Source organism: Oncorhynchus gorbuscha, linkage group LG16, assembly GCF_021184085.1.
Source record: "Oncorhynchus gorbuscha isolate QuinsamMale2020 ecotype Even-year linkage group LG16, OgorEven_v1.0, whole genome shotgun sequence".
NCBI lineage: Eukaryota > Metazoa > Chordata > Actinopteri > Salmoniformes > Salmonidae > Oncorhynchus > Oncorhynchus gorbuscha.
Window position 1 is genome coordinate 9161382 of NC_060188.1, and position 14236 is coordinate 9175617.

At 38.9% G+C, this 14236-nt stretch overlaps 1 gene segment (V, D, J or C); it reads right to left on the reverse strand.

Annotated features, from left to right (window-relative positions):
* Positions 1 to 5971: 5971 nt before the first annotated feature.
* Positions 5972 to 10625, reverse strand: LOC123998679. The segment is given in 8 exon segments: positions 5972 to 6201; positions 6657 to 6811; positions 7788 to 8102; positions 8441 to 8746; positions 8871 to 9155; positions 9357 to 9656; positions 10423 to 10515; positions 10597 to 10625. Coding segments are annotated over 7 exon segments (1440 nt in total).
* Positions 10626 to 14236: the final 3611 nt, after the last annotated feature.

Sequence of the window (14236 nt, forward strand, 5' to 3'; positions counted from 1 at the left end):
TAGCCTGACCAAAATGATGGAAAAGATCATGTTTCTGTGTGACTTAAAGCATAATAATTATGACAAAAGTAACTATAAATATGTTTATTCCATACTCTAAGTATGTATGAAATGTTCAGTCAATTTGGTCAGAATCTATTTGGTTACTTGTACATTTTACCTCTTAAACATTACATTAAAGTTTCAATTTCTCAGGCCCAGAAAGTCATATTCTTATGAGGTAAAGTTCTCCTGGTACTTGCTGGTGCTACAGACCACAACTGTAGCTGAACACATTAGCATTGTTATCCTTTCTGTACATTTGCATGACTTCACAGAATAACTGTTTGAAAAGCAACAATCCACTGTAGATGGAGTGCTCTGTCTGGTGTCTGGCACCTGAGACAGGATAGACTGCGCCTTACATTTACTTAAGTCTGTACATGTTCAACATTCATTGGTTCTACTTAACAGGCATGGGTTTTGTTTCAGAATGTCAAGACCTCCTCTAAATAAAGCTATATGTCTGGACCTTTCATTAACAATCACCTTTAATAAATCATAATCATCATAAGATAGAACTGCCAAAGGGGGCGGTGTTGCAATCTACTGCAGAGAGAGCCTGCATAGTTCTATCTTACTATCCAGGTCTGTATCAAAACAATTCGAGCTTCTACTTCTAAAAATTCACCTTTCCAGAAACAAGTCTCTCACTGTTGCTGCTTGCTATAGACCACCCTCTGCCCCCAGCTGTGCCCTAGACACCATATATGAATTGATTGCCCCCCATCTATCTTCTGAGCTCATGCTGCTAGGTGACCTAAACTGGGACATGCTTAACACCCTGGCCATCCTACAATCTAAGCTTGATGCCCTCAATCTCACACAAATGATCTATGAACCTACCAGGTACAACCCCAAATTCCTAAACACGGACAACATCATAGATATCATCCTAACTAACTCGCCCTCCAAATACACCTCTGCTGTTTTCAACCAAGATCTCAGCGATCACTGCCTCATTGCCTGCATCCGTAATAGGTCTGCGGTCAAACGACCACCCCTCATCACTGTCAAACACTCCCTAAAACACTTCAGCGAACAGGCCTTTCTATTCGACCTGGCCAGGGTATCCTGGAATGACATTGACCTCATTGACCTCATCCCGTCAGTAGTTGATGCCTGGTTATTCTATAAAAGTGCCTTCCTCACCATCTTAAATAAGCATGCTCCATTCAAATTTAGAAGCTGGAATAGATATAGGCCTTCGTTCACTCCAGACCGGTCTGCCCTTGACCAGCACAAAAACATCCTGTGGCGTTCTGCATTAGCATCGAATAGCCCCTGTGATTTTCAAGGAAGTTAGGAACCAATATACTCAGGCAGTTAGGAAAGCTAAGGCTAGCTTTTTCAAACAGAAATTTGCCCAACTGTAGTACAAACTCAAAAAAGTTCTGGGACACTGTAAAGTCCATGGAGAATAAGAGCACCTCCTCCCAGCTGCCCACCTCACTGAGGCTAGGAAACACTGTCACAAGCGATAAGTCCACAATAATTGAGAATTTCGATAAGCATTTTTCTACGGCTGGCCATGCTACACCTGGCTATCCCTACCCTGGTCAACAGCCCTGCACTCCCCATAGCAACTCGCCCAAACCTCCCCCACATCCAGATAGCTGATGTTCTGAAAGAGCTGCAAAATCTGGACCCCTACAAATCACCCAGGCTAGACAATCTGGAACCTCTCTTTCTTAAATGATCTGCTGAAATTGTTGCAACCCCTATTACTAGCCTGCTCAACCTCTCTTTCGTATCGTCTCAGATTCCCATAGATTGGAAAGCTGCAGCGGTCGTCCCCCTCTTCAAAGGGGGAGACTCTAGACCCAAACTGCTACAGACCTATATCAATTCTACCTTGCCTTTCTAAGATCACAGATTACCGACCATTTCGAATCTCACCATACCTTCTCTGCTGTGCAATCTGGTTTCAGAGCTGGTCATAGGTGCACCTCAGCCACGCTCAAGGTCCTAAACGATATCATAACCGCCATCGATAAGAGACATTACTGTGCAGCCGTGTTCATCGACCTGGCTAAGGCTTTCGACTCAGTCAATCACAACATTCTTTTTGGCAACCTCAACAGCCTTGGTTTCTCAAATGATTGCCTCACTTGGTTCACCAACTACTTCTCTGATAGAGTTCAGTATGTCAAATCGGAGGGCCTGTTGTCCGGACCTCTGGCAGTCTCTATGGGGGTGCCACAGGGTTCAATCCTTGGACCGACTCTCTTCTCTGTATACATCAATGATGTCGCTCTCGCTGCTGGTGATTCTTTGATCCACCTCTATGCAAACAACACCATTCTCTATACCTCCGGCCATTCGTTGGACACTGTGTGTGTTAACTAACCTCCAGATGAGCTTCAATGCCATACAACTCTCCTTCCGTGGCCTCCAACTGCTCTTCAATGCAAGTAAAACTAAATGCATGCTCTTCAACTGATTGCTGCCCGCACCTGATCTGTAAATAGCCCATCCAATCTACCTCATCCCCATACAGTATCTATTTATTTATCTTGGTCCTTTGCACCGCAGTATCTCAACTTGCACATTCATCCCCTGCAGATCCTATCATTCCAGTGTTTAATTGCTATATTGTAATTACTTTGCCACCATGGCCTATTTATTGCCTACCTCTCTTATCCTACCTCATTTGCACATGCTATATATAGATTATCCTACTATATTATTGATTGTATGTTTGTTTATTCCATGTGGAACTCTGTGTTATTTGTATGTGTCAAACTGCTTTGCTTTATCTTGGCCAGGTTGCAGTTGCAAATGATAACTTGTTCTCAACTAGCCTACCTGGTTAAATGAAGGCGGAAAAAATAAATAAATAAATACAATTCTAGATCATGTTTAAGCCTAAACCTCTTTCCCACTTCATTCCAACTGTATTGCCAATTCTCACCAACAAACGTTTCTTCTTAATTAACAAACAATGAATATGTTGATAAAACAGAATTACAAATAACTACCTATGAATATACCATCCATGGTGAACCAAACGTATGAGGAATACACACTATGCTCTTCACCTAGTCTCTGCCCTAATACGCACTCTAAGCCCAGCATCTATGTTAGAGAGGGGGAAGTGTAGCACTGTGGCTGTTATACTGCACTGTGATACATCCCTGTACAAATACATCCCCCTCGTGTCTAGACAGGAATTTACAATGTAGTGAGGGCAGCTGTGTGAAACATTTGACATTGATGCCTTTTCTCTCAATATCAAAATGAAGCATCTGTTGTGTTCTGTACACTCATTGTTTCCCAACAATTGATTATGAACAATATGGTCTTAACGTCTTTATGGAGGAAACATAAAACGTCTCATCAATCCTTCATGTAGCCTATCAAATAACCTCAAATGGGGCACTTGACATGGCTATATATCAGTAGGTGGCGATATAGAATGTTTCTAAATTCTGCTACAGTGAGTGGAATGAGGCAGTATTTGATATGAGTGTATATAATACTTGGTAGTCAATACCTCCTGTAAATGAAGCTATATGTCTGGACAATGTGATAACCATGATTGTTACATCTTTAATGTCAGGACTGACCACCTTTAAAGAGTGCTACTGTATATTTATATGGACAAGCATGTCAGAAAAACAAACATGATTGTCATTCATCAATATGGCTAAAAACAGCAGAGTAGGAATCAGTATGAAATCAGAAACATTGGACACAATAGTAGAATTCTACTATTGTGCTTGACGGCACAATAGTAGAATAGCAACCAATACTGGAATGGAGAAAACAAAGATGAGAATATGACCATTCAAAATCATAGCAGAAATGATCTCCCATATGGGTCCAGAGTGTAGTCGGTGTGCTGACAGTACAACCCTGTCAACCCTCATGACCATGGAGAGGTTTTAGTATTGATGTTTATCACTGTGGCCATTCCCGTACACAGTAACTCACACCATTACAAAAACCCATGTATTTGTATTTGTATTTATTAGGGATCCCCATTACTCCAACACATTAAGGCACTTATATTACATATAGAACAAAAGATAAAGCAGTACATCATATAACATTATTACACCACTACATATCTACAATACAACATATATAATACCACCTTACAATAATATTACAATGTCCATGTGTGCTAGCGCTTGTGCGTGCATGTGTGTTACATACAGCCACAGAATCCTCATTTAAACTCACTGAAATCTCCAATTTCTCCATGTCGACAATATCTTCCAGTGTCATTTACATCTGCTATTGAAGTTCAATTCAAGCAAATGTTTAGATCACATGATTTACAGTGTATATAAAAAGAAGTTGTTCCTCAGTGTATGTCTGTTTTAAAGTTGTTCTTGTCTGAAGTAGGCCTAAAGAGTATGGACATCTGTTTGAGTTGATGTGTATAAATGTACCAGCACGTTCAGGTTAACTGCCTATAGACAATCAGAATGTATATGTCTGTGTCCCTTAGGTGTCAGCACTCTCACACTCTGTGCTTGGTAGAAGTGGTAGGTTTTTGTCATGGACTGTATCATTGTGACCCGCTATGTGGCACAGTGGTTTCACCCTGTACAACCCCCCACCACTCTGTGCAGCTACAAATACCTAGGTGTCTGGCTAGACTGTAAACTCTCCTTCCAGACTCATATTAAACATTTCCAATCCAAAATCAAATCTAGAATCGGCTTCATATTTCACAACAAAGCCTCCTTCACTCACGCGCCAAACTTACCCTCGTAAAACTGACTATCCTACCGATCCTCGACTTCGGAGATATCATCTACAAAATAGCTTCCAATACTCTACTCAGCAAACTGGATGCAGTCTATCACAGTGCCATCCATTTTTTTTTACCAAAGCCCCTTATACCACCCACCACTGCGACCTGTACGTTCTAGTTGACTGGCGCTCGCTACATATTCGTAGCCAGACCCACTGGCTCCAGGTCATCTATAAGTCTATGCTAGGTAAAGCTCCACCTTATCTCAGCTCACTGGTCACGATAACAACACCCACCCGTAGCACGCGTTCCAGCAGGTATATCTCACTGGTCATCCCCAAAGCCAACACCTCCTTTAGCCGCCTTTCCTTCCAGTTCTCTGCTGCCAGTGACTGGAACAAATTGCAAAAATCGCTGAAGCTGGAGACGTAGATTTCCCTCACTAACTTTAAACATCAGCTATCTGGGCAGCTAACCGATCGATGCAGCTGTACATAGTCTCTCTGTAAATAGCCCACCCAATCTACCTACCTCATCCCCATATTGGCTTTATTTACTTTTCTGCTCTTTGCACACCAGTATCTCTACTTGCACACCATTGTCTGCTCATTTATCACTCCAGCGTAAACCTGCTAAATTGTAATGTGTGTGTGTGTGTGTGTGTGTGTGTGTGTGTGTGTGTGTGTGTGTGTGTGTGTGTGTGTGTGTGTGTGTGTGCGTGCGTGCGTGCGTGCGTGCGTGCGTGCGTGCGTGCGTGCGTGCGTGCGTGTGTGTGTGTGTGTGTGTGTGTGTGTGTGTGTGTGTGTGTGTGTGTGTGTGTGTGTGTGTGTGTGTGCGTTGCGTTGCTATCATACATGCAATGTTTCTCTTCTTTCAAGGAAGTGTATTTGTAGCCCTGGCAGTTGCTGGACAGTTTCAGTGCCACAGGTGTGGTATCAAGGGGATAGAGAGAGAGGAAGCTGCTTTTGCATGACACTATTGTTAGACAAGTTAGAGAACCAAGAAACCATCTCAGATTAACTGATAACAGAATGTTTAAGTCTTAGTTGAGTATTACAGATATAGCCTAACGTTGTTTAAATCTGTCCTGGGAGGGAATACAGCTGTAAATTGTCTCCATAGAAAACTCTGCCAAGCAGAAACACTCCCAGCAGAAATCAGTCATGTTTTTGGATATCTCCCAGGATTAGTATCCAGTGAATGTCTCAGTAAAAAGACAATGACTAGCTAAATCTTAGACTTTATTCAAGTGAAATAGATCACAGAGACATCAGAGGATACACTTAGATTTAAAGATAGTGTACAATAGAAATCAATGAAGGAAATATAACACATCACCATAATGTATTGGATATATACATAACATTATTAGTGAAGAACACTGTGCCATAACCATCTTTCTAATCTAGACACATCTATCTCTGCAGTCCATCATGTGTTCTTCACTGCTTCATCTGCAAAGAGGCAGAGACAGATACAGGTTATTACAGTAAACAGAGAGCAAAGTGGAACAACGTGGGTTACCTTTGGCCCACAAAGAGCTTCTCCTCAGTAAGGAGCAACTTTCGCTCCCAATCAAATCAAATCAGATGTTATTGGTCGGCAGGGTAGCCTAGAGGTTAGAGCGTTGGACTAGTAACTGAAAGGTTGCAAGTTGAAATCCCCGAGCTGACAAGGTACAAATCTGTCGTTCTGCCCCTGAACAAGGCAGTTAACCCACTGTTCCTAGGCCGTCATTGAAAATAAGAATTTGTTCTTAACTGACTTGCCTAGTTAAATAAAGGTTTTAAAAAAACACATATTTAGCAGATGTTATTGCTAGTGTAGTGAAATGCTCACATTAAATTAAACACCTGCTAATGGCCTTCATCAGAAGTCTACAATCACGTGAAATAAGTGGTGTCAGTACCTTGACCAGGCTGAGTACTGTGCTGTAGGTGAGAGAGAGAAGAAAGAGGATGATAAAGGAGGAGGTGGTGGACCACAAGCTGCCGAACTCATCCTCAACGTTGTCCGTGCAGCTCAGAGCGAAGCCCGCCTCAGGCTCAGTCAGTAGGATGTTCCCTGAGAACAGGGAGAGAGACAGGTGGTGAGGAACGGATGTATACTTGTGTCTGCGTGTGTGTGTGTTTGTGTGTGTGTCTGTGTGTTCATGTGTGTTTGTATGTGTTCATGCGTGTTCATGTGTGTCTGTGTATTGTAAACCTGTATTGTATTAGTCTTTATCATATTCTAACAAATACAGCTAATTGAGTTCAAATGACATGTACACACACAGACACACACATCAACCCACAGAGAACACATAAAACTGATCTGTGCAGACTCATATCTTGGCCTAATATTATCATGCACAGTCACTCACATTATGTCAAACTACACCAATACACTAAATAGTACATCCATAACCACCTTACTGGAAGTATAATACTACCATGTAGGCTATTTAGTACTGTTGTCTTTTCATGACAATTGTCTTCATTATGTTTGATGTACAGTAGACCAGTATATTTTCTAATACTTTAAGCAATTGATATACGAACATCAAACCATGTGATCTCATATGCGGTATTGTTTATTAGCCAGCCTCCACATTAAGAAGACACATTGAACAATGACAAAGGACAACAACGGCAACACAAGACTGTGCAATAGCACTGACATTTTACACCACATTAGACTGTGCAATAGCACTGACATTTTACACCACATTAGACTGTGCAATAGCACTGACATTTTACACCACATTAGACTGTGCAATAGCACTGACATTTTACACCACATTAGACTGTGCAATAGCACTGACATTTTACACCACATTAGACTGGACAATATCACAATTGGCAATATGCTTACAGTCAACAAAACAATGACAACACTAACATGTTAACTTTAACTCAACAAGGACTACAATGAAAACATCATAGAGGATAACAGGGGATACACGTTGTAATTGGCTATTCTGACCCACAGAGGAGTCACTAAGGAGACACAACGACACAACACACATGTTAACATCACTTGTCTTCACATGAGTTACCCATGGACTTTGACACACTCCTCTCCTGAGGTGCTGTGTTGTTGTCCAAGCGGTGCTTGACGGCACATGCAAAAACCGAGTTTCCCTCCCACTTATTTTTTTTGACGGTGAAGACACTGGTGACAGAGTAGTTGCCTTCCGGGGTTTTCTGAGGAGGGCTGGTGACCCCATCCTGGTACTCGCCACTGTCCTCCTTCCACATGATGTAGATGTCACAGAGAGACGGGCTGACCACCAGGCACACCAGAGTCACATCCCCCTGCTTCTTGGTGTCTTCCTCCGGGAGAAGGTGAACGGACACTGAAGGGGCTCGACCTACAAGAGGATTGATTTTAAGGAGAAACGTTACACTCAAGTATGTGTAGGTACATATGAAAACCAGTATGTGAATATCAGTTTAAAATCAACCTAGTGGTCCTTAACTCTGGTTCTGGAGCAACACAGGAGTGTTCAGGTTTCTGTTCTAGTCCAGCACTAACACACCTGATTCAACTAAGCAAAGGTGATGATTAGTTAATGACTAGTTGATTTGCTGACTCAGGTGTGTTAGCGCTGGGCTGGAACAAAGGTCTGCACATCCTGTGTCTCCCTCTCCAGAACCTGGAGTAGGTGACCACTAATCACAACCACATTGAGATGTTTCAGTGACCTACTTCCTTTGGTGAAGCTGATGTCCTGAATGACCGGTGTGTCTTCACCTCTCTTCATGGCAGAACACTGGACATTGTTCACATTGGTCCACTCTGTCTGGTCTATGGTCAGTGTACTGACCCTGCTGTTCAGGTTGCCCTTTGATTCAACGATTCTTTCCGTCTCGTCCTTTCCGTTGACCTGCCAGGTGATAGTGGTACCAGCCACTGTGTTCTGGTCTGTAGCAGTGATGACACAGTCCAGCACTGCTTGGTTGTCCATGAACACCTTTTTCACACTCGGTGGGTTCAGAGTCACCGTCAGTGGTTCTGAAAAGGGAGAGAAGCAGTGTGAAAGCAGGACATGTTACTGATGAGGAACTACACTAAATAATAGAGATCCTGTGGGTGAACATGACATTATTTGTAGTACAGTCTTCTCCTATATACAGACCTGTTTTGGAGATTGTCTTGATGGTGGTTTGTCCCTGGTGCTGCACCACACAGCTGTACTTGACCTTGTTGTTCCAGTCAGTGTTGTTGACCTTCAGCAGACTGCTGGCTGAGTAGAGGCCTGATGGCTGTAGGCCTACAGTAGGAGTCTGGCCCTCCACCTCCTTGTCATTCTTCTTCCAGGTGACAGTGACTTTATTGGGGGTGAAATCTTCAATCATACACATCAGGTACTGGGTGGTGCCAATGGGCCCCGAAAGCAAAGACACTGATGGAGACTTTGAGACTGTGTAGCGGGAGGTAAAGAAAATGTCTGCATGTTAGTTTAACCCCTTATAGAAATAAGACATCCAGTGTAAACACCAAGTATCATTTTATAATCAGGTTTTCTAAACATAAATAGTTTACATCACAAACATTAAAATGCAATCTTAAGAAAAATAGAATCAACTTCATAAAGAAAATATATTTAATGACCAGATCTTACCTGGTTTATTGATGACTGCTGTCTGTTCACTTCCAAGATGTTCCACAGAACAAATGAAAGACTTTGAGTTTTCCCAGACGTTCTTAGACAAGCGGAGCTGACTGACTCCGATGTAGGCTCCCCCGCTCTGAACCGACGGGTACTGGACAAAGTCTGTCAGCGGACTCTTGCCGGCGTCTGTCCATTTGAAGGAGATTGAGGAAGGCGAAAAGCCGGTAGCGACACAACCAATGCTGTAGATGTCGTTAGTAGGGGTTCCACAGTTCGTAAGAGGGAATAGGGAAGAGGGGGCTGTGGTTGCTGCAAGAAAAGAAAGAAAGGTGATATTTTATTTGAATGTACAAAAATGACCAGGAAACAACTAGGAATTACCATGGTAAAATGGTCATTACACAGTTATAACCTGAGAACTACTTATTCATTTAATCTTGCACTATAAGGCACCATTTAGTTCCATGTAGTTGGCTATCTTGTATTCTTTGTTGCATAACTACCACTATGTTTCTACTTTTATTAGTTGTATGTAGTGTACTACAAATACTTACTTTCAGGTTCCTTCTCAACAATGCAACAACAATAAGAAATAGCACAATATAAGAATATGAACATAAAGTCACTGGCTCAGAAGAACAGAATAAACATTTTAGAAAAGGTATAATACTGGAAGGTTCTTGATAACTTCAAAGTTCATTGGTTTGTAAAAACAAATCTAAATAGATACTACATTGTCACAGAGTCAAACTTGGTCAACAATGTATTTCCACAATATGTAACATTTTCTCTTAGACTGTACATTTCTGAGGAATGGGTTTCTATTTATAAGACTTTAGGAAACAAACGTCTGCATTATTCTACAACAGCAGATCCTAGAATTTGAGGAACTATTTGACTTTCAAGGAAATAAGCAAATTGAGGTAAACCATTTCTTTAGTTGACTACGAACAGGTCTTTTCAATTACATTTTGCATCTGAAAAATGAAAAAGACAAAAATATGTTCTTTCTACACACAAAATAGAATGGGAAAATTAAACATTCTATGGATATAATACATTTAAGTTTGCTTACCTGTTGAGACGGTGACTTGTGTCCCTTTACCCCAGTAGTCAAAAGCATCACAGTGCTCTGTCTCCATTCACTGCCTGTACAAAAACCCTGCACCTAAATAGACAGCTTAAAAGTCATGATAATGAATCCAACAGAGATGAAAATATAATGCAATATTGTAATATTATCAAACACCTGATTTCTTGAGGACAGATGTTGTGAATTCAGTTTTGTATACATTTTAAAAAAATATGCTCAGGTCCATGTCATGACATCACTCCATCAAAATATACTTTAAAAAATTGTAAAACAATTTACAATGAGGTTACATCAATATCAGACGATCATTTGAAGAATATTGTATGGTTTCTCCCCATTGTCCCAATCCTCATGCAGATATAATGCAGGTTTTGTCTCTGAGGTTTTTGTACAGCCTCATTTCACAGTGCCCCCCAGCCCATATCACAGTGATATACCCCAGCACAAAAACACCTCCTTCACATCTCCATAGGGATTCCATACAACTCTGTCTGCTCTCAGTGAGGTATAAGAAACATAAAACCATGCATAATACAATATATTATAACAATACTAACAACTCTAACAGTATCATATTCATCTTTGATTTGGTGGATTATTGTTTCTGACAAAAGGTGTATCCATTGTTAGTTTGGAACAGTTGTTTGCAAATGTATGGATTTAAGTGTTGCTGTCTAAAACCAAATATCATGGCTATGGCCAAAATCCTGTTTATGGTGAGATTTCATTAGGTTTACATTGATACCATTGTCCTGGGGTGTAATTATTTGACCTGTTCAGTCCATACAGGAGCAAAGGGTTTTTGTACGGTGTAATATCACTGTGGTATCCGTATATAGTCACAGTGATACACACCATAACAAAAACCTCCCACCAGAACCACACACCTGCTCTATGAGGACAACAACACATTCAGATGGTTGTGGATAGGTGATCATACACATATCTACTATTTCTTAGAATATTTTACGATATTGTTTACCTTCAGGAAACTGTTATGTAATATATATTATAGAAAATGTATTTATTATTTTGAATTAGAACATTTTACCTAAATCTTGCTGATACAATTCTTTATAACTGCTATAAACATGTATGAACCTTTCTTATAATATGCCTTTCTTATAATAATGTTAAATTTTTACCTAACTCAAAATCATTGTTATTTATGAAAGGTTTAACCTTCATTAATAGCTGTTATGTGTTCAGCATCAGTATGAATGGTTTAACCTTTAATAGTTGTTATTTAGTCAGCATCATTATTAATGGTTTAACCTTTAATAGTTGTTATTTAGTCAGCATCATTATTAATGGTTTAACCTTTAATAGTTGTTATTTAGTCAGCATCATTATGAATGGTTTAACCTTTAATAGTTGTTATTTAGTCAGCATCATTATGAATGGTTTAACATTTAATAGTTGTTATTTAGTCCGCATCATTATGAATGGTTTAACCTTTAATAGTTGTTATTTAGTCAGAATCCTTATGAATGGTTTAACCTTTAATAGTTGTTATTTAGTCAGCATCAGTATGAATGGTTTAACCTTTAATAGTTGTTATTTAGTCAGCATCAGTATGAATGGTTTAACCTTTAATAGTTGTTATTTAGTCAGCATCATTATGAATGGTTTAACCTTTAATAGTTGTTATTTAGTCAGCATCAGTATGAATGGTTTAACCTTTAATAGTTGTTATTTAGTCAGCATCATTATTAATGGTTTAACCTTTAATAGTTGTTATTTAGTCAGAATCCTTATGAATGGTTTAACCTTTAATAGTTGTTATTTAGTCAGCATCATTATGAATGGTTTAACCTTTAATAGTTGTTATTTAGTCAGCATCATTATTAATGGTTTAACCTTTAATAGTTGTTATTTAGTCAGAATCCTTATGAATGGTTTAACCTTTAATAGTTGTTATTTAGTCAGTATCATTATGAATGGTTTAACCTTTAATAGTTGTTATTTAGTCAGCATCAGTATGAATGGTTTAACCTTTAATAGTTGTTATTTAGTCAGCATCATTATGAATGGTTTAACCTTTAAAAGTTGTTATTTAGTCAGCATCAGTATGAATGGTTTAACCTTTAATAGTTGTTATTTAGTCAGCATCATTATTAATGGTTTAACCTTTAATAGTTGTTATTTAGTCAGAATCCTTATGAATGGTTTAACCTTTAATAGTTGTTATTTAGTCAGCATCATTATGAATGGTTTAACCTTTAATAGTTGTTATTTAGTCAGCATCAGTATGAATGGTTTAACCTTTAATAGTTGTTATTTAGTCAGCATCATTATGAATGGTTTAACCTTTAATAGTTGTTATTTAGTCAGCATCAGTATGAATGGTTTAACCTTTAATAGTTGTTATTTAGTCAGCATCATTATGAATGGTTTAACCTTTAATAGTTGTTATTTAGTCAGCATCATTATGAATGGTTTAACCTTTAATAGTTGTTATTTAGTCAGCATCAGTATGAATGGTTTAACCTTTAATAGTTGTTATTTAGTCAGCATCATTATTAATGGTTTAACCTTTAATAGTTGTTATTTAGTCAGCATCATTATTAATGGTTTAACCTTTAATAGTTGTTATTTAGTCAGCATCATTATGAATGGTTTAACCTTTAATAGTTGTTATTTAGTCAGCATCATTATGAATGGTTTAACATTTAATAGTTGTTATTTAGTCAGCATCATTATTAATGGTTTAACCTTTAATAGTTGTTATTTAGTCAGAATCCTTATGAATGGTTTAACCTTTAATAGTTGTTATTTAGTCAGCATCATTATGAATGGTTTAACTTTTAATAGTTGTTATTTAGTCAGCATCATTATTAATGGTTTAACCTTTAATAGTTGTTATTTAGTCAGCATCATTATGAATGGTTTAACCTTTAATAGTTGTTATTTAGTCAGCATCATTATGAATGGTTTAACCTTTAATAGTTGTTATTTAGTCAGCATTATGAATGGTTTAAGCTTTAATAGTTGGTATTTAGTCAGCATCATTATGAATGGTTTAACATTTAATAGTTGTTATTTAGTCAGCATCATTATGAATGGTTTAACCTTTAATAGTTGTTATTTAATCAGCATCATTATGAATGGTTTAACCTTTAATAGCTGTTATTTAGTCAACATCATTATGAATGGTTTAACCTTTAATAGTTGTTATTTAGTCAGCATCATTATGAATGGTTTAACCTTTAATAGCTGTTATTTAGTCAGCATCATTATTAATGGTTTAACCTTTAATAGCTGTTATTTAGTCAACATCATTATGAATGGTTTAACCTTTAATAGTTGTTATTTAGTCAGTATCATTATGAATGGTTTAATCTTTAATAGCTGTTATTTAGTCAGTATCATTATGAATGGTTTGGTTGTTTACAATCTTTAGCACTAATTTAACAAATAACAAACTTTGATTCGATTAATTTAAAAAAATAACTATTCTCCCTCCTATTCTTTCCTTGCCAACCGTGTTCCCTCGTATCGTCGGCTCCTATCTCCCGCTGCCTCTGCTCTCCTTAGTGCCTCCACCTGTTCCCATGGGAGGCGATCTAATCCGGCCAATATCTCCTCCCAAGTGTAACAACCTTTACCATCCAACACGTCTTCCCATGTCCATTCTCCAAATAATTCATCCTCCCTTTGCTGCTCCAGCTGTCGCTGCCTGTTTAAACCAGCGCCTCTCCGTTTTTTTCCGGCGTGTCTTTTTCTTTGACTCGATTCGCCTGTAGCTCTCTTCGCACTGCTGAAGCGAATTCCAGGCGGGCTCCTGCACTCGCTC